At 42.2% G+C, this 26,701-nt stretch overlaps 5 protein-coding genes and 1 pseudogene across 6 annotated transcripts in view; 5 read left to right on the forward strand and 1 right to left on the reverse strand.

Moving 5' to 3' along the window:
- The first annotated feature begins 402 nt into the window (after nucleotides 1-402).
- On the forward strand, nucleotides 403-5,842 carry LOC135348572 (uncharacterized). 2 transcript variants are annotated; one of them, XR_010398782.1, is made up of 8 exons: nucleotides 403-986; nucleotides 1,138-1,160; nucleotides 2,934-3,124; nucleotides 3,742-3,790; nucleotides 4,042-4,442; nucleotides 4,897-5,096; nucleotides 5,171-5,346; nucleotides 5,414-5,842. XR_010398782.1 is itself a non-coding variant. In XM_064546834.1 (4 exons), exons 1-4 carry the CDS (start codon nucleotides 4,315-4,317, stop codon nucleotides 5,687-5,689), a joined length of 780 nt encoding a protein of 259 aa, XP_064402904.1. In that variant the 5' UTR covers nucleotides 4,267-4,314; the 3' UTR covers nucleotides 5,690-5,842. The 2 variants fall into 2 exon arrangements, 1 of the variants encoding a protein (XP_064402904.1); XM_064546834.1 differs by lacking the exons at nucleotides 403-986; nucleotides 1,138-1,160; nucleotides 2,934-3,124; nucleotides 3,742-3,790 and having other exon boundaries at nucleotides 4,267-4,442.
- A 736-nt stretch (nucleotides 5,843-6,578) lies between these two features.
- Nucleotides 6,579-14,432, forward strand: LOC135348575 (DNA-directed RNA polymerases I and III subunit RPAC1-like; annotated as a pseudogene).
- LOC135348564 (uncharacterized) lies at nucleotides 7,529-9,799 on the forward strand. Its single transcript, XM_064546817.1, has one exon. It carries the CDS (start codon nucleotides 7,985-7,987, stop codon nucleotides 9,605-9,607), a length of 1,623 nt encoding a protein of 540 aa, XP_064402887.1. The 5' UTR covers nucleotides 7,529-7,984; the 3' UTR covers nucleotides 9,608-9,799.
- A 43-nt stretch (nucleotides 14,433-14,475) lies between the features above and the next one.
- The window catches only part of LOC135348562 (WD repeat-containing protein 62-like), a 37,793-nt gene continuing 25,567 nt past the window's right edge, over nucleotides 14,476-26,701 (reverse strand). Inside the window, exons 20-32 of the mRNA XM_064546815.1 lie at nucleotides 18,015-18,078; nucleotides 17,923-17,962; nucleotides 17,573-17,744; nucleotides 17,328-17,485; nucleotides 17,107-17,149; nucleotides 16,963-17,057; nucleotides 16,650-16,795; nucleotides 16,540-16,601; nucleotides 16,232-16,409; nucleotides 15,869-16,100; nucleotides 15,759-15,818; nucleotides 15,202-15,642; nucleotides 14,476-14,969 (exon numbers count right to left, since the gene is read on the reverse strand). Coding sequence (XP_064402885.1) covers nucleotides 14,559-14,969; nucleotides 15,202-15,642; nucleotides 15,759-15,818; nucleotides 15,869-16,100; nucleotides 16,232-16,409; nucleotides 16,540-16,601; nucleotides 16,650-16,795; nucleotides 16,963-17,057; nucleotides 17,107-17,149; nucleotides 17,328-17,485; nucleotides 17,573-17,744; nucleotides 17,923-17,962; nucleotides 18,015-18,078 — 2,102 coding nt within the window. The 3' untranslated portion in view covers nucleotides 14,476-14,558. The remainder of the gene's footprint in view (nucleotides 14,970-15,201; nucleotides 15,643-15,758; nucleotides 15,819-15,868; nucleotides 16,101-16,231; nucleotides 16,410-16,539; nucleotides 16,602-16,649; nucleotides 16,796-16,962; nucleotides 17,058-17,106; nucleotides 17,150-17,327; nucleotides 17,486-17,572; nucleotides 17,745-17,922; nucleotides 17,963-18,014; nucleotides 18,079-26,701) is intronic.
- LOC135348565 (uncharacterized) lies at nucleotides 19,858-23,674 on the forward strand. The gene is made up of 7 exons (XM_064546818.1): nucleotides 19,858-20,433; nucleotides 20,497-20,721; nucleotides 20,785-20,934; nucleotides 20,989-21,971; nucleotides 22,181-22,378; nucleotides 22,790-22,960; nucleotides 23,473-23,674. The coding sequence occupies exons 4-7, from the start codon at nucleotides 21,357-21,359 to the stop codon at nucleotides 23,587-23,589; spliced, it is 1,101 nt and encodes a 366-aa protein (XP_064402888.1). The 5' UTR covers nucleotides 19,858-20,433; nucleotides 20,497-20,721; nucleotides 20,785-20,934; nucleotides 20,989-21,356; the 3' UTR covers nucleotides 23,590-23,674.
- LOC135348573 (uncharacterized) lies at nucleotides 23,692-26,575 on the forward strand. The gene is made up of 4 exons (XM_064546835.1): nucleotides 23,692-24,317; nucleotides 25,010-25,192; nucleotides 25,575-25,744; nucleotides 26,266-26,575. Exons 1-3 carry the CDS (start codon nucleotides 23,784-23,786, stop codon nucleotides 25,611-25,613), a joined length of 756 nt encoding a protein of 251 aa, XP_064402905.1. The 5' UTR covers nucleotides 23,692-23,783; the 3' UTR covers nucleotides 25,614-25,744; nucleotides 26,266-26,575.

Consider the following 26,701-nt stretch of genomic DNA (forward strand, 5'->3'; position numbering starts at 1 on the left):
AGGGAGTGGACGGGTCGTAACTACACCAAATTAAACCAGCATGCACTGTTGAATTTGTATCTAAACACATAATTTGAAAGGTCTTCTTCGTAAGAGCTATATTTACAAATTGTACATAGTAGGTGAAGGGAAATTCTCAAATTGGGATGACATTGGCAAGTACACAAAATGGAATATACCAATGAGTACAGTTAGTATACATACACCAATCCTATCACATGTGATTATGTGTAGCTTGCAACTGGCTTAAACATTGCTTCCCCTAAACACACCTGATCGTGCAGCTCCATCAGAGCTTTGAAGTTAGCATCCAGACCATCAGTAATGGAGCTAAGCCTGGCCCTCACATCACTGTCAGAGTCTGGAGATGGTGGTTTCTTGTTGGCTCTTGGTTTGATTGGCACAGTTTGTTTTGTTACTAACTTTGAGTCGTCATAACTTGAGTTTTGATAGATATACCAGCACAATTATAAATGCATTTTGTAGGCCTTTGTAATGTCTATCTAATGGTGTGTTTAAATCAGTGATAACCCAGAGATAGAGAAAGTTCTATTCTCGGAGAAAAGCCATGGCCCAACCAAATCGTAGGAATTTGGCCTGTTTTATTACTAACTTTGTGTACAGTATAAGTACTAGTGTACTAAACAAGCTAATGTACAGGCATGATATGATAGTTGCAATAGCCCCTCTTGTATTGACTGAGTCCCTGCATGCATCCTCTGTGTGTACAGTGTTGTCAGCTGACATCAAGTGGGTGCCCCTTGTATTTGACTGAGTACCTGCATGCATCCTCTGTGTGTACTGTGTTGTCAGCTGACAAGTGGGTGCCCCTTGTATTGACTGAGTCCCTGCATCATGCATCCTCTGTGTGTACAGTGTTGTCAGCTGACATGAAGTGGGTGCCCCTTGGAGACCAGGCCTCAAGACTGGAGGACGTTAGACCAGTACTCGACGATATTGTCATTGCCAAGCTCAGACCCGGTCAGGTGAGGATCCATACGTGCATGTACATGTAGCTGGTAGTTAGTCTGCATGGTGGTTGGCTTTCAAAAACTGGTTACTGTGTGTCTGTTTTGTCACTGTGATCGACCCACCCCTATTTATTTTGTCAGTAATATTATTTTTCTCTCCTTGCAGGAGGTGGATGTTCTCTCCAGTTGGTAAGAGCTTGTACTGTGAATGTTTAGGCTTAGTATACGTCCATGTTATTAGTAAAACCAGTAGGATTAGCAGTGTGCTTGAAGGTGTTTAGAAATATTCCACATTATTTTAAATTGCTTGTGTCAGGCCTGATTTTGATGGTATTGGTCCAACTTAATTCTACCGCAAAACTTATGCAGTATGTAAGTGTGCCGATGTGCTTTCTTGACATGCAGTTTTAAATGTACTAGTATACAGAATTTAGTCTTTCCCTATATCTGTTACAATATTATTATTACAATAGCTCAATTGTCCCTTGAGAAAATATTAGGTATGTGCATGGTATTCCCTAGACAGACATATAGACAGACAATACCTACCTAAGCCGTGGACCATATGTACGTATAGTATACAGCTGTATTAATATATATTGGCTTCCACATCCCACTAATTGGCCTTTGTCATTACTTAGTAGTTCAAATAATGACCAAGTGACAAGACAAAAAGCAACCATGGAAGATTGTTTGAATTATGTTGGCGCTATTAGTTGGTGTGCAGGAGTAACCCAAGATGTGATTCCATGTCATTATAGGATACAGTGTATTGCCTTCCTTATATACCAAATGGTACCTTTATTAATTTGGAAAACATCAACATCATGGAATTTCATAGCAGTCGAGATATTTACTGCCTGCGGGGGTTTGAATATCACCCTGAAGCTTTTCAGATCTACTTTAATGCAATCGATCTTTTTGCAGTGTCTAACAATGCAGATTTTTGTGACGCTGTTGATATAGAAAACGACTCTCGGTGTGAGGACTTGTTTCTCTACTATGCATCTAGACCCCCAGTACTAATGTATGATATAAATTCGAACCTGATATATGGTACTGGTGATATTGAAAGATTGGATGAACAGTGCAAAGTTGCTTTCTTTGCAGACTACCCTATTCAAAATCCCCAATTTAATACAATTGTCAATGTTTATCACCATTTTGGTCGAACAAACCTTTCTGAGCATGGAGAGCCTGTTGCTGTGTTGTATCCAGATTTGAACCGTTTCTTTTTAATGGGAGATGTCAAAAATGCCCCAGATGGAGAGTTTCAGGGAATATTCTCTTCAGTTTTCACAAATATTTCTTGTGTGATCGAGCTTCGATACCTGCAGCTGCCAACTACAGGCCGAGGGCAAATACAATACAACTACAGAGATGTCATTAACTACGGAGAAAATAATTGTACATTTAGCAGTACCAACATCTGCTCTTCGGTGCACACTGATCTGGTTTATGGCTATCTATCCGACGAGTACAGCCTGGTACAGAGCACCCGCTGCTCTAACATCACTGATAACCAACTACGCCCTGTGTACAATCATTCTATCATTGTACGACTCCCTTGCTAATAAACACAAACTCTTCTCCTTTTTGAGTCTTAGCTGTCTCTTCACACGTGGATAATTAGTTTGTTTTACTGTAAGATGCCAAAGCATCCACTATTGTTATCAGCTAAGGTAATTTGCCTGTGTTATTAATTATGATGTGATGTAGTTTTTCATGTTCAAAAAAAGTTTGTTTGAGTTTTATCTGTTTTTGTAATAAATGCGTGTTGCTTTGAACAGCTATTATACAGTGTGAGAATGCATCCCTTTACTTAGTACAAAGCAACCACACAATATAATTTACTACCGTATATGGTATTACATGTATACCTCACCCACTTCCCTCCCCGCCCACCCGCCCACCACACACACACACAGTCACAGCTTCATACCACCTCCCCCACACACACAGCCACAGCTTCATACCGCCTCCTACCTGAGATCATTCTCACTCAACCTGTGACTGGAGCTAATGCTAAGAAACTGGCAAAGTGTTTTGCAAAGGGTGTGATCAAGGTAGTGACGAGGGAGGATGGGAAGTCCCATGCTGAGGTGGTGGACCCAAGGAAGGACACCTGCAGTAGAGAGGTGCTTAGGCATGAGGTGAACTAGTGTAGTCCATGCTTAGGCATGAGGTGAGCTAATGTAGTCCATGCTTAGGCATGAGGTGAGCTAGTGTAATTCGTGCTTAGGCGTGAGGTGAGCTAATGTAGTCCGTGCTTAGGCATGAGGTGAGCTAGTGTAGTCCGTGCTTAGGCATGAGGTGAGCTAGTGTAGTCCGTGCTTAGGCGTGAGGTGAGCTAGTGTAGTCCATGCTTAGGCATGAGGTGAGCTAGTGTAGTCTGTGCTTAGGCATGAGGTGAGCTAGTGTAGTCTGTGCTTAGGCATGAGGTGAGCTAGTGTAGTCCATGCTGGTTTGATTGTTGATCAGAGCCCATCCCATCCAAAATCTGTTAGCTAGTAGTTACATACAATAAATCTCCCAACTGTTAACTCGAGTCTTTAAAGTTATAACTATAATGATGTGTTTAGATCAATGATTGTGCTTGGATCTATTTTCAAAGGGATAATAAAGCCTTGCCGAAATGGGTCTGTTTTTGATAGCTGTCTTTGACTTTCCATAACGTGAAGTAAGATTGTGCATTTTCATCATTAAGAGATGCATTTTGTAGCCCTTCGTTTTATACCTGTCTTATGATTATTATTGGCTGTACCTGCAGGAGCTGAAGGACTGTGTGAGACTGTCTAGAGTTAGGGACCATTTCATCTGTAAGTTAACTGCCGTATTGCTACTAAGCTTTGTGAGCATCCAACATTTGTAAAATATGTTAGTGTTTATGACATAACACCGCAAATGCTTATACTGGTGCTTTATGACATCACAATCCTTGCCTGATTGAAAGCAAAATGTGAAATTTCTTCTGATTTGGCTCATTAATATGCTAGTAATGATGTTTGGTTGTCACCTACAAATACTGAACTAGCTACTGATCGTCTCCCCTCTCCACCTCTCTCTGTAGTTTCCGTGGAATCATCGGGTGCTTTACCACCGGACACACTGATGGTGGAGGCAATAAAGGTTCTCAGAGAGAAGTGCACACACTTCCTGGAGGAACTTAATGAATTAACTGGACAGTAATAATTATTATGTGTTGAGCCTAAATCATTCGCGTCTTCTTATTGAGGTTATGTGCAAGTGGGAGGGGCTGCTACATTTTTTGCTAAGTATATCGGTTGAGTATATCAACCCCCCTCCCACTCACTAGCACAACAAATTATTACATTGTTGGAGAATGAAAGCTTTGCTGCTCTCTGCTCTAGTGCTGTGCTGTGGTCTACAGGCAGCTCAATGCTTATCTTGCGTTTCAGATGCCTTATCACGATCCAGACCAACAGCCATAAGAGATGACTTTTGTTTCAGGTACATAATATTAATATACCGTATAGCGCGAAAAATTTTCGAGGGGCTTAATTTTCGTGGATTTCGTGGGTTAGCAATCCTACACGAAAATTAAGTCCACGAAAATCGTTCTTTACCTGCTATAACGTGCAAGATTTAAAGGCGTGGCTTCCGGTAAGCAGTCATTCCGCGAACATTGTGCAACGAAATGGCTTTTAGAGGCCAATCCACGAAATATAAGTGCCTCGAAAATTTCGCGCTATACGGTATCTATTACTATGATATGGTAGATTAGTAGATCTATATAATTATACACATTGGCATTATTTATAGCTAGCTACATACCTCTACATGCTATATCTACATTGCATGCTAAGCCAGTATCTTGTGTAGTTTTATTTGAGGTCTTCAGAAACACTATACTGAGCTATAAATTAATGGAGCTGTGTTCCTATACTGTTTGTTTAAATTACAGCTCTATGGTGTACTCTGCCCGGGTAGTCGGTGCAGTGTGTAACTGCGTCATGGGGTCCACTAACCTGTGTGTTAACTACACCACTCGAGCTGACTCCACGCTGACCGCTGAGGTGATGACCATGGGGACGTGTGAGGGTGCCAGCTTTGGTAACTTCGACATGTGCGCTGATCTCAGCAGTGCATTAGCTGTCAACACAGGTACTTAGTCTATTAAAAGTGAACTCGTTGTTATTTTTTACAGCTATTAATTAAATATACTATTTGTCCCACAGCTATAATGAATGTGTCTGGCCTACCCACTCGGAACTTGACAGCAGAGGCAGAGTTTGGCAGGTGTCCAAACGTGTGCCCATTCAATAACGTCACCAATAACTACGACACTATGAACAGCCCGTGCCAGTATACTCTGGAGCTAATAGAAGTGTTCAAGCCTATAAACACCACCTTTGTAAGTTGATAACTGTCAACATTATCATTGGGATCATCTTCCCCATACACACACCTGACGACAACAGAGCAATCCATTGATGGCGAATGGACCTGATGTTCTCACATATGGTAACTATGGTGGACGTCTGAGTATTGGAGAGACGTATCTGGTTGGAGTGGGTGGGGTTTGCAACCCCATCTCTGCATGGTCGACTCTAGATACTTATTCTGAAAGTGAGCTGAGTCTCCTCCGAGGCCTAAGTGCTGACACGGGGCTGGTGTGTGGGGCTCTGGGTACAATGCCCTCCATCGTGACTCTAGTGCTCTCAGTGCTCCTCATCCTCACAATGGTGGCTGTCTGAACTTGAACTTGAACACTTTTTTTGTGTCTACTATAATTATACTCTAAGCTATAGCTTCATACGACCATTAAATTATTATAACTGTAAATTATAACTCCTATAACTTATAATTATTGTTGTTTTATGATTAATAATATTACTGTATTATTATAGTGCACGTGATGACTGCATGCATGTAATTACAATGTACACATATACATACATGGCAACTTTGGCATGTTAATTACATTCTGTAGAGCACATTGAAATGAAGCATTGCATTGTTAAGTCAATTAAGTGTCACATTCAGACGCTTGTTCTTTAACTGATAAAGCTGTCACAAACGAAGTGAGTAGTTCATTGGCAAGAATACATTTATTGTACTCTTCTTTGGTTATACGTAGAGTTAATTCTTCAGAGTCATCACATTCCTCACAAGAGTCACCACCCTCACACACATCAGCCACGCCCCCTTATTCAAAGCTCGTCTCTTCGTCAGAATTCAATAACTCAGGGGCGGATTCTGAAACCACTCCTATTTCCGGTATGGGATTCTCTGACAAAGTCATTTTCTCTCTCCACATTTGTCTGTTTTTGTTCACCACGGAGACAACATTGTTTTTTAGGGTAGTAAGGTACGTTGCTATGGAGGTAGCAACATCATTGCTGGTAGCATCACCTGATCCACTCGCCACTACCTATATACAGAACACAAGGGAGTGGGCGGGTCGTAACTACACCAAATTAAACCAGCATCACACTGTTGAATTTATATCTAAACACATAATTTGAAAGGTCTTCTTCGTAAAAGCTATTTAAAAATTGTACATAATTATAATAGGTGAAGGGAAATTCTCAGATTGAGATGACATGGCAAGTACACAAAATGGAATATGCCAATGAGTACATACACCAATCCTATATCACATGTGATTATGTGTAGCTTTGGAACTGGCTTAAAGATTGCTTTCCCTAAACACACCTGATCGTGGAGCTCCATCAGAGCTCTGAAGTTAGCATCCAGACCCTCACATCACTGTCAGAGTCTGGAGATGGTGGTTTCTTGTTGGCTCTTGGTTTGATTGGCACAGTTTGTTTTGTTACTAACTTTAAGTCGTCATAACTTGAGTTTTGATAGTATACCAGCACAATTAAAAATGCATTTTGTAGGCCTTTGTAATGTCTATCTAATGGTGTGTTTAAATCAGTAGAGATAGAGACAGTTCTATTCTCGGAGAAAAGCCATGGCCCAACCAAATCGTAGGAATTTGGCCTGTTTTATTACTAACTTTGTGTACAGTAAGTACTATATGAGTGTACTAAATAAGCTAATGTACAGGCATGATATGATAGTTGCAATAGCCCCTCAGTATTGTATTGACTGAGTCCCTGCATGCATCCTCTATGTGTACAGTGTTGTCAGCTGACATCAAGTGGGTGCCCCTTGTATTTGACTGAGTACCTGCATGCATGCATCTTTTGTGTGTACAGTGTTGTCAGCTGACATGAAGTGGGTGCCCCTTGGAGACCAGGCCTCAAGACTGGAGGACGCTAGACCAGTACTCGACGATATTTCATTGCCAAGCTCAACCCGGTCAGGTGAGGATCCATACGTGTATAGTATACATGTAGCTGGTAGTTAGTCTGCATGGTGGTTGGCTTTCAAAAACTGGTTACTGTGTGTGTGTTTTGTCACTGTGATCGACCCACCCCTATTTATTTTGTCAGTAATATTATTTTTCTCTCCTTGCAGGAGGTGGATGTGAGGCTGCTGTGTGTGAAGGGGATCGGACAAGACCACACCAAGTTCTCTCCAGTTGGTAAGAGCTTGTACTGTGAATTTTTAGGCTTAGTATACGTCCATGCATGTTATTAGTAAAACCAGTAGGATTGGCGGTGTGCTTGAAGGTGTTTAGAAATATTCCACATTATTTTAAATTGCTTGTGTCAGGCCTGATTTTGATGGTATTGGTCCAACTTAATTCTACCGCAAAACTTATGCAGTATGTAAGTGTGCCGATGTGCTTTCTTGACATGCAGTTTTAAATGTACTAGTATACAGAATTTAGTCTTTCCCTATATCTGTTACAATATTATTATTACAATAGCTCAATTGTCCCTTGAGAAAATATTAGGTATGTGCATGGTATTCCCTAGACAGACATATAGACAGACAATACCTACCTAAGCCGTGGACCATATGTACGTATAGTATACAGCTGTATTAATATATATTGGCTTCCACATCCCACTAATTGGCCTTTGTCATTACTTAGTAGTTCAAATAATGACCAAGTGACAAAACAAAAAGCAACCATGGAAGATTGTTTGAATTATGCTGGTGCTATTAGTTGGTGTGCAGGAGTAACCCAAGATGTTATTCCATGTTCGCATTTTAGCATACAGTTTATTGCCTTCCTTATATCGTTTGGCTTGGCTGTGTTTGACACTTGCACTGACTGGTTAGTGGTTGTCAACTTTAAGGACAATGGATTCAGCAACCCTCTCCTACCACGAAATGATATTTGGCTAATTATATGGCTCACGTTTGCAGGAATTGGTACCTTTCTGACAGTTGTCTCTATTCTGCATGAGGGGATAAACTTGTTGTATGCATATTACAACCAGGAACCTTTCGGCGGTTGCTTTAAACGTGGCTGGAATAGTGTCACTCGAAACGAAACACTCAGTGCACTTACACTATGGCTTCAAGAGCTTCCCATGCTTGTCCTTGGTATTCTTTTTGTTTACATGCAGCTTTCTTGCAAATCTCCAATACCAATAGATGTCAATGCCCTTTTTCTGGATATAAGTATTAGCGTGACTGTCACATTTGCAGCTATTTTTTGGAGGCTTATGCGCTCCGTTTTCCGCGTGTATGCTCGTCAAGTCTCCCTCAAGGACTACGACCAATTTTGGAAAAAAAACAAACCCAAAAGGGATGAGGTTGTTTACCCTCACGCTACGTGTGCCGGAAAGTTTTTAAAGTTGTTTTATCTCTGCATGAGTTTCGAGGCCATTGCCACGTTGGGAGCACCAATAGCTGTAGGATTCATATGGTTTGAATACGTTCGAAGTGAGAATGGAACTAATTTTGATGGCTCTCTTGCAATTTATCGTTCTGATCATCCACTCATTAATATTTCTGGGACCGTTATTCCACCAAATGGTACCTTTATTAATTTGGAAAACATCAACGACATGAAATTACATAACAGTCGAGATATTTACTGCCTAAGGGGGTTTGAATATCACCCTGAAACTTTTCAGATCTATTTTAATGCAGTCGATCTTTTTGCAGTGTCTAACAATGCAGATTTTTGTGATGCTGTTGATATAGAAAACGACTCTCAGTGTGATGACTTGTTTCTCTACTATGCATCTAGACCCCCAGTGTATGATATGTATTTGAACCCGATATATGGTACTGGTGATATTGAAAGATTGGATGAACAGTGCAAAGTTGCTTTCTTTGACTACCCTATTCAAAATCCCCAATTTAATACAATTGTCAATGTTTATCGCCATCTTGGTCGAACAAACCTTTCTGAGCATGGAGAGCCTGTTGCTGTGTTGTATCCAGATTTGAACCGTTTCTTTTTAATGGGAGATGTCAAAAGTGCCCCAGATGGAGAGTTTCAGGGAATATTCTCCTCAGTTTTCACAAATATTTCTTGTGTGATCGAACTTCGATACTTGCAGCTGCCGACTACAGGCCGAGGGCAAATACAATACAACTACAGAGATGTCATTAACTACGGAGAAAATAATTGTACATTTAGCAGTACCAACATCTGTTCCTCGGTGCACACTGATCTGGTGTATGGCTATCTATCCGACGAGTATAGCCTAGTACAGAACACCCGCTGCTCTAACGTCACTGATAACCAACTACGTCCCGTGTACGAACCTTCTATCATTGTACGACTCCCTTGCTAGTAAACACAAACTCTTCTCCTTTTTTAGCTAGTTAGAGTCTTAGCTGCATGTCTCTTCACACGTGCATGATTAGTTTGTTTTACTGTAAGATGCCAAAGCATCCACTATTAATTGTTATCAGCTAAGGTAATTTGCCTGTGTTATTAATTATGATGTGATGTAGTTTCATGTTCGAAAAAAGTTTTTACCTTTCTCTCTGTTTTTGTAATAAATGCTTGTTGCTTTGAACAGCTGTTACAGTGTGAGAATGCATCCCTTTACTTAGTACAGAGCAACCACACAATATAATGTACTACCGTATATGGTATTGCATGTATACCTAACCTTGCTCGAAGCAGCCTCACCCACTTCCCTCCCCGCCCGCCCACCACACAGTCACAGCTTCATACCCCACACACACACAGCCACAGCTTCATACCGCCTCCTACCTGAGATCATCCTCACTCAACCTGTGACTGGAGCCAATGCTAGGAAACTGGCAAAGTGTTTTGCAAAGGGTGCATGTGAGGATGGGAAGTCCTATGCTGAGGTGGTGGACCCAAGGAGGGACACGTGCAGTAGAGAGGTGCTTAGGCATGAGGTGAGCTAGTGTAGTCCATGCTTAGGCGTGAGGTGAGCTAGTGTGTGCTTAGGCATGAGGTGAGCTAGTGTAGTCCGTGCTTAGGCATGAGGTGAGCTAGTGTAGTCCGTGCTTAGGCATGAGGTGAGCTAGTGCAGTCCGTGCTTAGGCATGAGGTGAGCTAGTGTAGTCCGTGCTTAGGCATGAGGTGAGCTAGTGTAGTCCGTGCTTAGGCATGAGGTGAGCTAGTGCAGTCCGTGCTTATAGGCATGAGGTGAGCTAGTGTAGTCCGTGCTTAGGCGTGAGGTGAGCTAGTGTAGTCCGTGCTTATAGGCATGAGGTGAGCTAGTGCAGTCCATGCTTAGGCATGAGGTGAGCTAGTGTAGTCCGTGCTTAGGCATGAGGTGAGCTAGTGTAGTCCGTGCTTAGGCATGAGGTGAGCTAGTGCAGTCCGTGCTTATAGGCATGAGGTGAGCTAGTGTAGTCCGTGCTTATAGGCATGAGGTGAGCTAGTGTAGTCCGTGCTTAGGCGTGAGGTGAGCTAGTGTAGTCCGTGCATGCTTATAGGCATGAGGTGAGCTAGTGTAGTCCGTGCTTAGGCATGAGGTGAGCTAGTGTAGTCCGTGCTTAGGCATGAGGTGAGCTAGTGCAGTCCATGCTTAGGCATGAGGTGAGCTAGTGTAGTCCGTGCTTAGGCATGAGGTGAGCTAGTGCAGTCCATGCTTAGGCATGAGGTGCATGAGCTAGTGCAGTCCATGCTTAGGCATGAGGTGAGCTAGTGTAGTCCATGCTTAGGCATGAGGTGAGCTAGTGTAGTCCGTGCTTAGGCATGAGGTGAGCTAGTGCAGTCCGTGCTTATAGGCATGAGGTGAGCTAGTGTAGTCCGTGCTTATAGGCATGAGGTGAGCTAGTGTAGTCCGTGCTTAGGCATGAGGTGCATGAGCTAGTGCAGTCCATGCTTATAGGCGTGAGGTGAGCTAGTGTAGTCCGTGCTTAGGCATGAGGTGAGCTAGTGCAGTCCATGCATAGGCATGAGGTGAGCTAGTGTAGTCCATGCTTAGGCATGAGGTGAGCTAGTGTAGTCCGTGCTTAGGCATGAGGTGAGCTAGTGCAGTCCATGCTTAGGCATGAGGTGCATGAGCTAGTGCAGTCCATGCTTAGGCATGAGGTGCATGAGCTAGTGCAGTCCATGCTTAGGCATGAGGTGAGCTAGTGTAGTCCGTGCTTAGGCATGAGGTGAGCTAGTGCAGTCCATGCTTAGGCATGAGGTGCATGAGCTAGTGCAGTCCATGCTTAGGCATGAGGTGCATGAGCTAGTGCAGTCCGTGCTTAGGCATGAGGTGCATGAGCTAGTGCAGTCCATGCTTAGGCATGAGGTGAGCTAGTGCATTCCATGCTTAGGCATGAGGTGAGCTAGTGCAGTCCATGCTTAGGCATGAGGTGAGCTAGTGCAGTCCATGCTTAGGCATGAGGTGGGCTAGTGTAGTCCATGCTGGTTGGATGGATTGATTGTTGATCAGAGCCCACTGAAATCTGTTGGCTAGTTACATACAATATAAATCTCCCTTAGAACAACTGTCTTTTACTGGACCGTTTATGGTTTATGTGAGCCTTTAAAGTTATAACTGTAATTAATGTGTTTAGATCAGTGATTGCGTTTGGATCCATTCTCGAAGAACAAGAAATAGTTCCGAAATGAGCCTGTTTGTATATAGCTATCTTTGACTGCCCATAACTTGATAATTGGCTGTACCTGCAGGAGCTGAAAGACTGTGTGAGACTGTCCAGAGTTAGGGACCATTTCATCTGTAAGTTGACTGCTGTATTACCACAGTGTTTTGTGAACACTTACAAAATGTGTTGCAGTAGTGTTTATGACATAGCAAAAATAACACTGCAAACACTTTAATATACATGTATACTGGTACTTTATGACATCACAACTTGCCTTAGCAAAATGCACTGCTGATTTGGCTCATTATTGCGCTAAGGTTTTCACTAGTATTATACTTCGTAGTAATAATGTTTGGTTTTCTACCCAGTGCTATACTAATCATTTCTCCTCTCCACCTCTCTCTGTAGTTTCCGTGGAATCATCGGGTGCTTTACCACCGGACACGCTGATGGTGGAGGCAATAAAGGTTCTCAGAGAGAAATGCACATATTTCCTGGAGGAACTTAATGAATTAACTGGACAGTAATAACTATTTGTCTGTTGAGTTGTTTAGCCTTTAAATCATCCGCGTCTTCTTATTGAGGTTATGTGTGAGTGGGAGGGGCTGCTACATTTTTCACCCAGCAACAATTATTATTACATTGTTGGAGAATGAAAGCCTTGCTGCTCTGTGCTCTAGTGCTGTGCTGTGGTCTACAGGCAGCTCAATGCTGCTCTTGCCCAGAAGCCTTATCACGATCCAGACCAGCAACCATAAGAGATGGCTTCTGTTTCAGGTACATATGGTATTAGTCTACCGTATTACTAGAATATTTTGCTGGTGAAAAACCTTTGCAAATGAGCCAAATCAGCAGAAAATGTGACCCTTTGCGCGATCTAACTATTGCGTTCTGGCAAGGATTGTGTGTATTTACTAGTAATAATTTAGGTTTTGCGGATTTTATTGTTGCGAATTGAACAACCCTCACAAAATTCGCAAATGTTTGATGCTCGCAAAACATTCTAGTAATACGGTATAGTACACATTGGTACCTATACCATAGACAGGCCCGGATCTAGGGGGTGGGTTTCAGGGGTTGCAACCCCCAAACACTCATAGACAGGCCCGGATCTAGGGGGTGGGTTTCAGGGGTTGCAACCCCCCCAAACACTCACAAAAACTAGCTCAACCTGCTTGTGGCTAAATGAGCAATGTGGTTAACTTACAAGCTGTGAACTATAAAGTATTAGTATCTGTTGGCATGAGGAGAAGTCCAGGACATACTAAGTAGTAAATACACATTCATTCCACACATACCATTCACTGTATACATGACAAGGCATAGACAGTAGATTTGTAAGTATATACTTGGTCAAACATTTTGCGTGCGCGCTTTTGTTCTATAACTCATCTATACATTTTTGGCTGGATCCGCCCCTGTATAGATCTATGTCCATATACAAAATAGCTGCATTACTGTGAATATTAAACCATTTATCTTATTATTCTAGGTGTAGCTTTATTTGTAGGTCTTCAGAATCACTAGCTAGCTATAAAAATCAAAGGAACACAGCTAAATGTAATAATTATTATTACATTTAGCTGTGTTCCTTTGATACTGTTATTGTTTACATTACAGCCCTATGGTGTACTCGGCCCGGGTAGTTGGTGCCGTATGTAACTGCGTCATGGGGACCACTAACCTGAAGTGTGTCAACTACACCACTCAAGCTGACTCCACGCTGACCGCCGAGGTGATGACCATGGGGACGTGTGAGGGTGCCAGCTTCGGCTTTGATAGCTTCGACATGTGCGCTGATCTCAGCAGTGCACTATCTGTCAACACAGGTATACTTAGTCTAAAGTGAACTCGTTATTTTGTACAGCTATTTAATTATTTGTCCCCACAGCTATAATGAATGTGTCTGGCCTACCCACTCGGAACTTGACAGCAGAGGCAGAGTTTGGCAGGTGTCCAAACGTGTGCCCATTCAATAACGTTACCAATGACTATGACACTATAGCCAACCCGTGCCAGTATACTATGGAGCTAATAGAAGTGTTCAAGCCTATAAACACCACCTTTGTAAGTTGATACTGACAATACCAGATACTGTCAAAATTATCATTAGGATCATCTTCCTCCTCACACACACACGCCTGACGGCAACAGAGCAATCCATTGATGACGAATGGACCTGATGTTCTCACATCATGTGGTAACCCCAATAGACGTCTGAGCATTGGCGAGACGTATCTAGTTGGAGTGGGTGGGGTATGTAACCCCATCTCTGCATGGTCAGCCCTGGATACTTATTCTGAAAGTGAGCTGAGTCTCCTCCGAGGCCTAAGTGCTGACACGGGGCTGGTGTGTGGGGCTCTGGGTACAATGCCCTCCATCGTGACTCTAGTGCTCTCAGTGCTCCTCATCCTCACAATGGTGGCTGTCTGAACTTGAACTTGAACACTTTTTTTTCGTGTCTACTATAATCATACCCTAAGCTATAGCTTCATACGATCATTATTTTAACCCATAAAATTATTATGACTGTAAAATTAATTATAACTCTATAACTTACAATTGTTTATTTATGATGATATTTATAGTGCACATGATTAATGACTGCATGCACGTAATTACAATGTACACATAATTATACATACATGGCAACTTTGGCATGTTAAATAATCACATTCTGTAGCTTTTAGCACATTGAAATGAAGCATTGTAAGTCAATTAAGTGTCACATTCAGACAATTGTTCTTTAACTGATAAAGCTGTCACAAACGAAGTGAGTAGTTCATTGGCAAGAATACATTTATCGTACTCTTCTTTGGTTATACGTAGAGTTAATTCTTCTGAGTCATCACATTCCTCACAAGAGTCGCCACCCTCACACACATCAGCCACGCCACCTTGTTCAAAGCTCGTCTCTTCGTTAGAATTCAATAACTCAGGGGCAGATTCTGAAACCACTCCTATTTCCGGTATAGGATTCTCCGACAAATTTGTTATCATTTTCTCTCTCCACATTTGTCTGTTTTTGTTCACCACGGAGGCTACATTGCTTTTTAGGGTAGTAAGGTACGTTGCTATGGAGGTAGCAACATCATCGCTGGTAGCATCACCTGATCCACTCGCCACTACCTATATACAGAACACAAGGGAGTGGGTAAGTCATAACTACACCAGTACTGTTGAATTTGTATCAGTTGAAAGGTCTTCTTCGTAAGAGCTATATTTACAAATTGTACATAGTAGGTGAAGGGAAATTGGGATGACATTGGCAAGTACACAAAATGGAATACACCAATGAATACAGTTAGTATATATATGTGTAGCTTGCAACTGGCTTAAACATTGCTTCCCCTAAACACACCTGATCGTGCAGCTCCATCAGAGCTCTGAAGTTAGCATCCAGACCATCAGTAATGGAGCTAAGCCTGGCCCTCACATCACTGTCAGAGTCTGGAGATGGTGGTTTCTTGTTGGCTCTTGGTTTAATTGACACAGTTTTCTTACTAACAGACGAGGGACCACCACTGGCAGAGGGAGGAGCATCACTAACAGAGGGGGGACCATCACTGGCAGAGGGAGGAGCATCACTAACAGAGGGGGGACCATCACTGGCAGAGGGAGGAGCATCACTAACAGAGGGGGGACCATCACTAGTAGACGGGGGACCATCACTACCAGAGGGGGGACCATCACTGGCAGGATGGAGAGGTGGGGAATTGTCTAGTAGCTGCTCAACACTAGGGGAGGGGGATGGTTCAGTTGCTGTGACAATCTGTTTCCTGCTCTCCACAGAATAGCCAAGCTGTGGAGTGAGAAAGAAAACATATTGGTCATACGTAGTACATGCATTTGTACAGTATATATACATGTACTACGGCCTAAGGGCTACAACAGTAATTGTACAGTACATAAAAGCACCTCCACCAGCTTTTGCCTTGTTTTAGCAACGTCTGTCTCAAAACTGAGCCTTCTTTTCATCTGCACCAAGGACACATGAATCATCATCATGTATCACCAAATTTACCTACCGATTTATCTGTGTATTCAATCTTGTGTGTCACAGTATCCACAGCTGCCGCAATGTCTGCAGACTCAGCTCCTCCGTCTAGCAGGGCCATGGGTGTAGTCTGACTGTCATCCTGGGGTTGGTCCGCGGGACTGGTGCTGTCCTCGACAGAGATTACTATACCAGCTGCCTCGCTGAGAGGAGGGGATTCCCCTAATCCCACCTGGCCACCATCACCGACATGTATTACTTTTCTAGAGAAAATGATAAACAAAATAAATGTTGAGAGTATTGAAATTCACAGGAATTTGTCTGCATGCATGCATGTACACTACATTAGAAAGTGTATCCATAATTATCGACAGCTGCATAATTTCCATCTTACCGTAGGGTCTCTTTGAACTTTGCAGAGATGCTTTGTCGGGGACTGGGTACTTTGAGCAGCTGAGGGTCTCCCGATTTCTCCAAGCTTTCAAAGTGTGCCTTAAGGAAAGAAGATTCTTCTTCCTCCAATATCTTGTTGAGGGGTACGGGGGAATCAATGGGGGACTCTCTAGGGCTCTCTGTGGGGTGTGGGTGAGAGGAGTGAGGGTGTGTGAGGAGTGGGGTGTGTGAAGAGTGGGGGCGTGTGAGGGACAAGTATACGTAATGAGTGAGTGCACAACATATGTACAGCTAACAAACATGATTTACCATCATCTTCACTTTCGTCCTTTGTGTCCGAGGGTTTAATAGGTGTGGTAACACAGAAAATGCTATAATACAAAAGGTCAATAATAAAGAACACAAACTTTAGAGCGTACCTTGGGTCTATTTCGTCACTCAATGATGATGTATAAAATTTGAGGACATCCGAACCATCAGAACTCTTTGACTCATTGGCCTCCTCAGTCACATGACCTTCATTGTCAATCACGTGACTATCAGGCAACACATTCTCATCATCATCCTACATGTGCCAAAACAACGATCATTATTATTACACACAAAATTTTAGCATAATAATTATAATAATTGGAGCCTGTACGTGTTACAACAAGATAAATACACAATGGGTTGTGATAAAATCCATAGCAACACAGCTGTATGTACGTTTAATAATACCCTGAGGCCTACCTCTGTGAGATCAATGACTTCCGTGACACTACTCTGTTTCTCAAAAACAATCCGAGACATTTCAGAACTTAGATCCTCCAGATCAACATCAGAATCTGTGGAACACAACACAATACAACACTTCAAGTGCAGCTGTGTAAGTACCTTGCTCTTGAACAGCTAGCTTCAATTCTTCTCCTGCCACTCTCTATAGAAAGAAAAAAACGTGCAACATTACATAACTATTGATAAGAAAGTTTTAACGTACATATGTACTAGTTGAAGCTGTCCATGCAGTTTAGACTACATGCATGCAGACACACCATGAGAACATATATACGTGTATACTCCGTCATAGTAACAGTTCGCCACACCCACCCCCTCACCTCTGCCCATCTGCCCTCCACTGGAGCAGCCATTTGCTCCGTACCCTCACCAACCCCCACAGAGGGGATTCCCCCAACAGCCTCCCGCTGTGCCCACGAGGGAAGCATGCTCATTCGATACTCAAAATCCGGCTCCACTGAATCCACACTCTCAAGAACTAAGAGAAAAATGAGAGAAAAATGGAATATTAGAATCTCGATTCTACTCGCCATTTTACATTTCATTCCTCTCAGTACCAACTTACCAACATCTTTGACGTCTGTTCCTATGTTTCTCGGAGGTAGTACTCGTGGGGCGTGAGGGGTGGAGGTTCTTATCTTAGTGAAGGTTTGTCTGGCTGTGTGGGGTGATGTGGGCGGAGTCTCTTGGCCAGGGGGGAGGGGGAGTCCCAGTTCAGAGAGTCGGCTGTGCATTGCCTAAATAGGATAGAATTTAAACAGCTGCATGCATGTAAAGTGTACTTATGAAGAAAATAAATAGCCGGAAAATTGCATGTTTGCTATGTGAAAGTTGCTAGGATTGGTCGGGGAAACTATAGTCCGAAAACAATCACATCTATACTGTTCACTACGGCATGCATGAGCACTGGCTTACTTGTGTTAACTTTTTGGACAGCCTCCACACAAAAATACAGCTGCAATGGAGAGGGATTGTAAGTGTTGTGATTGTGAACAGCTGTCTCTTACCTGTCTCCAGATACAGAGTAGAGGAAGCGACAGTCCTGAGAGAACCTCACTTGGGTCACCACCTCTGTGTGTGTGTGTGTGGGGGGGGAGTATCAGTGAGTGAGTGTGTGTGTGTGTGTGTGTGGGGGGGGAGTATCAGTGAGTGAGTGTGTGTGTGTGTGTGTGTGTGGGGGAGTATCAGTGAGTGAGTGTGTGTGTGTGTGTGTGGGGGGGGGGGGAGTATCAGTGAGTGAGTGTGTGTGTGTGTGTGTGGGGGGGGGAGTATCAGTGAGTGAGTGAGTGTGTGTGTTTGAGGGTATACAAAAAAGTATCATTTGTGTGGGAGAAATAGTGTCAACTGTTCGCGTTACTAGCTCAAACGGAATGCTCACTTATATAATCTTTTTACAAAGGTCGGCATCTGATGGTATTTTGAATCTAACAGTCAGGTATAGGTAAAGGTTTTAATAGAGGTAAATTAATTAACAGATTTGTGAGGTAACATAGGCTATAAGTGTTCGTGATATGAATTATCATGGTAATAATAAACGCTTGACATACTGATGGTGATTATAATATAATTATGAAAGTGACCTAACTAATCATGAGGGCACATTTGGTTGATCTGACCTTGAGAATCAGATATGATGGGTTAAAGATCTTTGATGGCGCCAACTCTCCCCATATCAACCAATGTGTCACAAAAAACAAAAGGAAAAGTTTCACACATGACGCTGTATTTACTTAGTGAAAGTCAAATAGATCTAGTTCTGTATATTATGTTAATACTTATGGTGGGGGATAATGGTAAAAGTGTGTGGGTTGATACCTGTATCCGGGTCTCAACCGCATGCATGTCATAAGTCGATCATTATCTTAAAAGTTTTGGCATCCATTTGGATCAAATTTGTATACCACAAGTGATGTTTTAGTAAATTGGGGTCAAGATTGCAGATTACATATAGTAAAGTACAGTAACTTACTTTATTTTTCTTCTGGGGTATCAGGCACTTTCTACCATGTGTTTTCTAGCTGATGTTCATGTGAGCTATGACTGAGTATGCATGGGCAGGATTTGATTGGTTGTTGCTCTTTGTATTTGATTGTGGTTGAGATGGTGTTAAATTGAGTGTAGTACTGGGATGTGATGAGCATACTATGTGCTACATCTTAAAATATGGCAGTTGGCTCGTTCTGCCCTTTCCAAATGATTAATGATATATCCCTTTTTTTATCCTATATATTTGGGTAGCTTCAATAATTATTGTGAGTTATTCACTTGGGGCCATGTTGAATAATTATTGTAAGCTATGTTTACATTTGAAGTCATGTTGAAATATAGGACTTATGCTGTAATACAGGTCATTCTAATTCTGACCTTAAGGAGGCTTAAACTATAACATTAAAGCTGTGTTGTTTGGGCCAAGCTTTGTGGTTATATTGTAGTTGATACGTGGTTCTTCTATGTGGCAAGCACAGGACAATCATTACCTCTAATTTTGGTTCAATTAGCTTCAGGCATTAGTCAAAATAAATAGATAGTAGTGTGTGTGTGTGTGTGTGTGTGTGTGTGTGTGTGTGTGTGTGTGTGGTGTGTGTGTGTGTGCATGGGCAGATACATGCATAGTGTGTGTGTGTGTGTGTGTGTGTGTGTGTGTGTGGTGTGTGTGTTGGGGGGGTATCAATGTAAATTTTGGGCATGGAGAATCCTCAGCTAAGAAAATTATAAGTATGTACTAGGCCACAACAAGATAGGGAATGGACCGTGAAAACGACAAAAACACGTCAACTATTAGTAGGGAAACTTTATGTACAATTAGAGCTGAATCAAATTGTTACATACATAGTGCTTCTGAAAACCAACTCTACCGGTAGCTAGTGAGTAGCTAGTGATAATCTATAACAAAGACAGAAGAATTGAATCAAAAAGATGAACAAGAATCGTCAGATCAGAAAACCTGGGGGAGAGTATTTGGAAGTGATAGCTGAATCCAATCAGATAGATGGAGGAAGCAAAGAACGACCACTGAGTGCTGTTAGCGATGAGTATGTGGAGATACACGATGACATACGTTCTCATGCTAGCCTCGAACCACTCCATACCTCTCCCGGTGAAAGCTACGATGGATATCTGAAGAATCCAAAGGAGCAAGGCCACAGAGTGACAATCCAAGACAACTGTGCCTACAATGCAACCGTACAGATAAGAGAGGAGACAGCAATTTCAGGAAGAGGGAGAGTGATACAGTCTAATAGTCTGTACGAAGAGATCCCTGACAGAGCAGCTGTTGAGAGTGGTATTAGCCAGGCCACAGTTAGTCAGCCAAGAGTGGACGCAGAGGGTCAAAAAGAGAGCAAAAAGATCATTTCACCAGGAGAAGCACTCTGGAGTTTCTGGCAAGGCAAAGCAGAGATTGCTATCAGAATCACCAACCTAGCTGTAAGCTATACATGTATTACTTTATACGCCTTCAACTATACACACACACACACACACACACAGCTGGGGGCGGTAATTTTTCTGCTGCTATTCGCAATCATTGTAAATGCGGGCCGTATTTACGGGACCAGCCTAGGCACCGACCTGAGTGCCCGCTACACACCCACCCCTACCTTCGCCACTATTGCCAGCTGGATGCTCATGCTGACATTTGCCGGTACAACAGAAGTGTTCCTATTCATTGCTAGAGTGTACGTCACCAAGGCTACGAAATGCATTATGATTTGGGTAAGACACAACATATATACCACTACACTAAAATAAGTTTTCTTTATCTGTTTTCTTATACAGGACATTGTACACAGCGTTATTCTGTATGTTGTGTACTTGATATTGTGCTTTCAAATGATATGGTTAGCAACAGATTGGACTATTTTGCTCCCCATACCTCAAGCAACAGCTGAGATCAATGGGGAAATAGGCCTGCTTGCTACATGCTCAGTGAGTCAATGATGTACATGTATGCACAGTTATTACTATCTACTCATGATGTAGATCTTGGGCTTCGCTTATGCCGGGTCATACATGCTCAAAGCCAGCTGGCTTATTGCATTCATACGGCAAGACTGGGAGAAGAAAATGGACGAGTACAGAGTGCAGTCACAATGATGCAGTCATGCACAATGAAAGAACTGTTGCGTCTAGTATAATATTATACAAAATAAGAATGTGTTAATTATTATGATGTGATCACCCATGTTGATGTTGATACATACACAGAACACATACAAGGGATTTCTTATACTTATAAAGGCAGAGCTAATGACATTAAAATTAATCATCCCCGAGGCCCCCCACAAGCTGGCAAAATAGTATAAATACTAATCAGCTATCTTACTTAGTTAGTGTGACTTACTACAGCCATGGATGCAACAGAGACCACCGCAGCAAGCACAAATGGACGACTTATAGTAGAGGAATGCGATCAAGTTGATAATCTTAAAGTTGTCAAAGAGACAGACAGACACTTAAGCGGCAGTCCTACTCCCAGTGAGCAGTCATATGTTGATTTCGACCAAGTAAATAACGAATATGTTGTCAATGATTTGGATTCGTACACCATTGAGCAAAACTGTGCCTACATGTCCAATACTGATATTAACGATCAACCGCCCGACTATCTGGAGGTCATAACAACTCAACAAAACAGCGCCTACAGTATTGAGGCCAGCAACGTCTACTGTGTGGCAGACCCTGTTGTTGCTGGACATGAGAATGGTGAGCTGTACGAAGCAATACCCGAGGAAGGAGAACTCTACGAAGTACTCCCAGAGGGAGGAGAGCGCTACGATTACGTACTACCTGTACTACCAGAGAGGAGAGAGCCTACCGGAGTAGTATCACAGAGGGGAGAGCAAAACAACGCAGTGCAAGAGAGAGAAGAGGATGCTAAGAAAAAAGTTACACCCCCAGCCCAAGGTCTTTGTAGTTTCTGGCAAGGAAGGGTGGAGGTGACTATACGAATTATCATTCTATTGGTAAGTCCCTGTATATTATTATATAGGGAAACCAACATGCAGTGGCTGTAATAGAGGTGGCCAGCTAACACAGTTAATAATGGATACCCGGCTGTATAATTATCAAGTGCTTATAAAGAGAATATAACTTTTCTTTATAAGCCCTTGGATGCACGTGTATTTATAACACTAGCTGTATGTATACAGTGTAATACTTATGCACCACACAGCTGGGACTGCCCCTGCTATTGCTGCCCATATCAGGAGCTGTTGGTTTGGCCAGTTTCTCAACCTCTGGCGGTATAATAACGCTGGTCACAGGAATACTATGGCCCATACCACAACTTGTGGTGAGCTGTTGTTTTGAGCTGCCTATGCTACTGGGTAGAGTCTGCTCCAAAAATATCTCCAACTGCTTTCTAGCATGGGTGAGTTACTCCAGCTATATAATAGTAATAGCAGTTTACATTCACTTGACTATAACTACACAATGGCTGGTATGAGCTATATATAGCAATTTCCTGTATAGTGACTTCAACTTCACACACATGCAAGTATTAATGGGACTCTACCCAGACATAATTATAAAGGCTCTCTTTAGTTGCATGGCTGCACGTTGAATTGTGACATCTCTATAAAAGTCTGGGTAGGGGAACCTATAGCTATAGCTACATAGGCATAATTATATTACATATTAAAGTGAACTGAGGCATGCACAATACAATAGAGGCCAAATTAAAGTTTCTTGCAGTGTCTATACGCAAACAGAACAGAAACTTTAATTTGGCCTCATAGCTGCATGTACATGTAATAATAATTCTACCCACAAACACATGCAGGACATTACACACAGCTGGGTACTGTTCTTCATCTACCTAATAGCCTGCGGGCAGGCCGCTTGGATCACTACACTGTGGTCAGGTGATTTACACAGGGCTCAGAGCAATGATACGAATCAGAGCAATGTTGGGGGACTACAAGCAGGAGTTGCTATCTTTGTTGTTCTCACAGTAAGTACAAAACACCTCTATAATAGTGAGCATAAAGAATGCACACATGTCATGTTAATCAGTAGTGGAGTCCCTATAGCACACACAACACTGCATACGTACATGGCTGTAAGTATATATAATTATAGGCTAATCTTTGTTATGTATTAGCAGTACCAGCACAAGGATATGAACCTACTTATTGCTGATTGCGTTTGTGTCATACTGTTTGCCATGTATATATATAATGAGATTCATTATTGGAATTGGAATGAGTTTATTACACAAATCATTATCTAATGGACCAATCAGATTGCTACCATGCACTCATAAAGCAATGCAATCTAATATGGTGGTGGGTGGTGCTTCAGGTAATACCATCCAGGTATATATACATGCACGATTGATATTACTTATATATAGGCATGTATTGTACTCCTTTGACGTCTGATCACAATTATGGCAATTACATGCCGGTGATAGCCTGTACATAGTAGCTTATTTATTATAATGCTCTTGTCCCTTCTATATAGGTGCTGTACTTCATACTTGCAGTCCTGTACCTGTTCAGGGCTTGCTCGGTTATAGCAGCCATTAAGAGAAAACGTGATTACAGAAATAGATCCATGGCACTCACTCAGAGAACTTAACATTGTAGCAATAGAACATGAGATAACCCCTATTAGGGTGCACTATATACTTTATTGCACACACACACACACACACACACACTTAATGGTTCGCATGCACGTTAACCCAAATATGCCAATGTAAACTGGCAGCTGGCAAAATAGTATAAAAACACTATTTTAGTCCATGAGACCATACAAACAATACAACAGTCATGGATGCAACAGAGACTACCGCAGCAAGCGTAAATGGACAACTTATTGAAGAGGAATATGATCAAGTTGATAATTTTAAAGTTGTTAAAGAGACAGACAGACACTTAAGCGGCAGTCCTACTCCCAGTGAGCAGTCATATGTCGATTTCGACCCAGCAGATAACGAATATGTTGTCAATGATTTGGATTCATGCAGCATCGAGCAAAACTGTGCCTACATTTCCAATACCGGCATTAATGATCAACCGCCTGACTATTTGGAGGTCATAACTCAACAAAACAGTGACTACAGTATTGAGGCCAGCAACGTCTACTGTGTGGCAGACCCTGCTGTTGCTGGACATGAAAATGGTGAGCTCTATGAAGTACTACCAGAGATGGGAGAGCGAACCCAAATAGTACCACAGAGGAGAGAGCAAAATAACGTAGTGCAAAAAAGAGCAAAGAATACTATGAAAAAAGTTCCACCCCGAGGTCTTTGTAGTTTTTGGCAAGGAAGGGTGGAGGTGGCTATACGAATTATCATTCTAATGGTAAGTCCCTGTATATTATAGGATATAAGAGGTGGCCAGCTAACACAGTTAATGTGGATATCCTCCTGTATCAAGGTATTATAAAGAGAAGAGGAAATGCATCTATATAGGTATATCGGTACTCAGCTAAATTTATATATATCAGAGGCAGGATATATATAATTCAGTACTTAATGTAGCCTCAAGACCAGCCGTTCGTTACCTGAAAGAACGCCTGGTCAAGTTCCAATATAAAACTCGTTTAGCTGAGTCAGCGAGTGGTTAGGCTTGAGTAGTTGTGAACATGATTGCGGTAACCGCAACCACAACAATACTATAGCTAGCTGCATGTTACTGGAAGCATCATAATGATGTTCACGGGCAAGTATGGTTGTTGTGGGCAATTACCGGTCCTGGACCAATTAGACAAGTTCTACATTGGAACTTGACCAGGCATAACGAACGGCTGGTCTCGAGGCTACTTAATGGTTCTGCATGCATCTATAATAATTATAGCATTTTGTGTGGGCAGGAAGGTCTAAAAACAGAAACCATGCACAATAATTTTGTTGAGTTTGAGAATTAGTCTGAGTCACTGCCCTCTTCTCTTTATAAGTCCTTGGCTGCATGTACATACGTAGAGGGTGATCGCATGCACACGAGTATTTATAACAACTAGCTGTATACAGTGTAATACTTATGCACCACCACAGTTGGGACTGCCCCTGCTATTGCTGCTATTGCTGCCCATATCAGTGCTGCCCATATCAGGAGCCATTGGTTTGGTCAGCTGCTTAACTTGTCTACCACAACTTATGGTGAGCTGTTGTTTTGAGCTGCCTATGCTACTGGGTAGAGTCTGCTCCAAAAATATCTCCAACTGCTTTCTAGCATGGGTGAGTTACTCCAGCTATATAATAGTATTAGCACTTCATATTCACTTGACTACACTTTTTAACTACACAATGGCTGGTATGAGCCTGTATAGTGACTTCGACTTCACACACATGCAAGTATTAATGGGACTCTACCCAGACATATAAAGGCTCTCTTTAGTTGCATGGCTGCACGTTGAATTGTGACATCTCTATAAAAGTCTGGGTAGGGGAACCTACATAATTATATTACATGCATATAAGTGAACTGAGGCATGCACAATACAATAGAGGCCAAATTAAAGTTTCTTGCAGTGTCTATACGCAAACAGAACAGAAACTTTAATTTGGCCTCATAGCTGCATGTACATGTAATAATAATTCTACCCACAAACACATGCAGGACATTACACACAACTGGACACTGTTCTCATCTACTTAATAGCCTGTGGGCAGGCCGCTTGGATCACTACACTGTGGTCAAGTGATTTACACAGTGCTCAGAGCAATGATACGAATCGGAGCAATGTTGGGGTACTACAAGCAGGAGTTGCTATCTTTGCTGTTCTCACAGTAAGTACAAAACACCTCTATAATAGTGAGCATAAAGAATGCACACATGTCAAGTTAATCAGTAGTGTAGTCCCTAGCACACACAACACTGCATACGTACATGGCTGTAAGTATATATAATTATAGGCTAATCTTTGTTATGTATTAGCAGTACCAGCACAAGGACATGAACCTACTTATTGCTGATTGCGTTTGTGTCATACTGTTTGCCATGTATATATATAATGAGATTCATTATTGGAATTGGAATTGGAATGAGTTTATTACACAAGGACCATTATCTAATGGACCAATCAGATTGCTACCACTCATAAAGCAATGCAACCTAATATGGTGGTGGGTGGTGGTGGGTTAGGTAATATCATCCAGGTATATATACATGCATGATTGATATTACTTATAAATTATAGGTATGTATTGTACTCCTTTGACGTCTGATCACAATTATGAGCAATTACATGCCGGTGATAGCCTATACATAGTAGCTTATTTATTATAATGCTATTGTCCCTTCTATATAGGTGCTGTACTTCATACTTGCAGTCCTGTACCTGTTCAGGGCTTGCTCGGTTATAGCAGCCATTAAGAGAAAACGTGATCACAGAAATGGATCCATGGCACTCACTCAGAGAACTTAACATTGTAGCAATAGAACATGAGATAACCCCTATTAGGGTGCACTATATACTTTATTGCACACACACACACACACACACACACACACACACACACACACACACACACACACACACACACACACACACACACACACACACACACACACACACACACACACACACACACACACACACACACACACACACACACACACACACACACACACACACACACACACACACACACACACACACACACACACACACACACACACACACACACACACACACACACACACACACACACACACACACACACACACACACACACACACACACA

Source organism: Halichondria panicea, chromosome 15 (genome assembly GCF_963675165.1).
Source record: "Halichondria panicea chromosome 15, odHalPani1.1, whole genome shotgun sequence".
Classification (NCBI taxonomy): Eukaryota; Metazoa; Porifera; class Demospongiae; order Suberitida; family Halichondriidae; genus Halichondria; species Halichondria panicea.

Bases quoted from the DNA above. Each gene is read 5' to 3' on its own strand.
- LOC135348565 (XM_064546818.1), top strand. From the start codon at position 21,357: ATGGATGCAACAGAGACCACCGCAGCAAGCACAAATGGACGACTTATA. The intron at 21,972-22,180 runs GTAAGTCCCTGT...TGCACCACACAG, and splicing joins TACGAATTATCATTCTATTG to CTGGGACTGCCCCTGCTATT. The intron at 22,379-22,789 runs GTGAGTTACTCC...AAACACATGCAG, and splicing joins CCAACTGCTTTCTAGCATGG to GACATTACACACAGCTGGGT.
- LOC135348564 (XM_064546817.1), top strand. From the start codon at position 7,985: ATGGAAGATTGTTTGAATTATGCTGGTGCTATTAGTTGGTGTGCAGGA.
- LOC135348573 (XM_064546835.1), top strand. From the start codon at position 23,784: ATGGATGCAACAGAGACTACCGCAGCAAGCGTAAATGGACAACTTATT. The intron at 24,318-25,009 runs GTAAGTCCCTGT...GCACCACCACAG, and splicing joins TACGAATTATCATTCTAATG to TTGGGACTGCCCCTGCTATT. The intron at 25,193-25,574 runs GTGAGTTACTCC...AAACACATGCAG, and splicing joins CCAACTGCTTTCTAGCATGG to GACATTACACACAACTGGAC.
- LOC135348572 (XM_064546834.1), top strand. From the start codon at position 4,315: ATGAAAGCTTTGCTGCTCTCTGCTCTAGTGCTGTGCTGTGGTCTACAG. The intron at 5,097-5,170 runs GTACTTAGTCTA...TTTGTCCCACAG, and splicing joins TGCATTAGCTGTCAACACAG to CTATAATGAATGTGTCTGGC. The intron at 5,347-5,413 runs GTAAGTTGATAA...TGACGACAACAG, and splicing joins AGCCTATAAACACCACCTTT to AGCAATCCATTGATGGCGAA.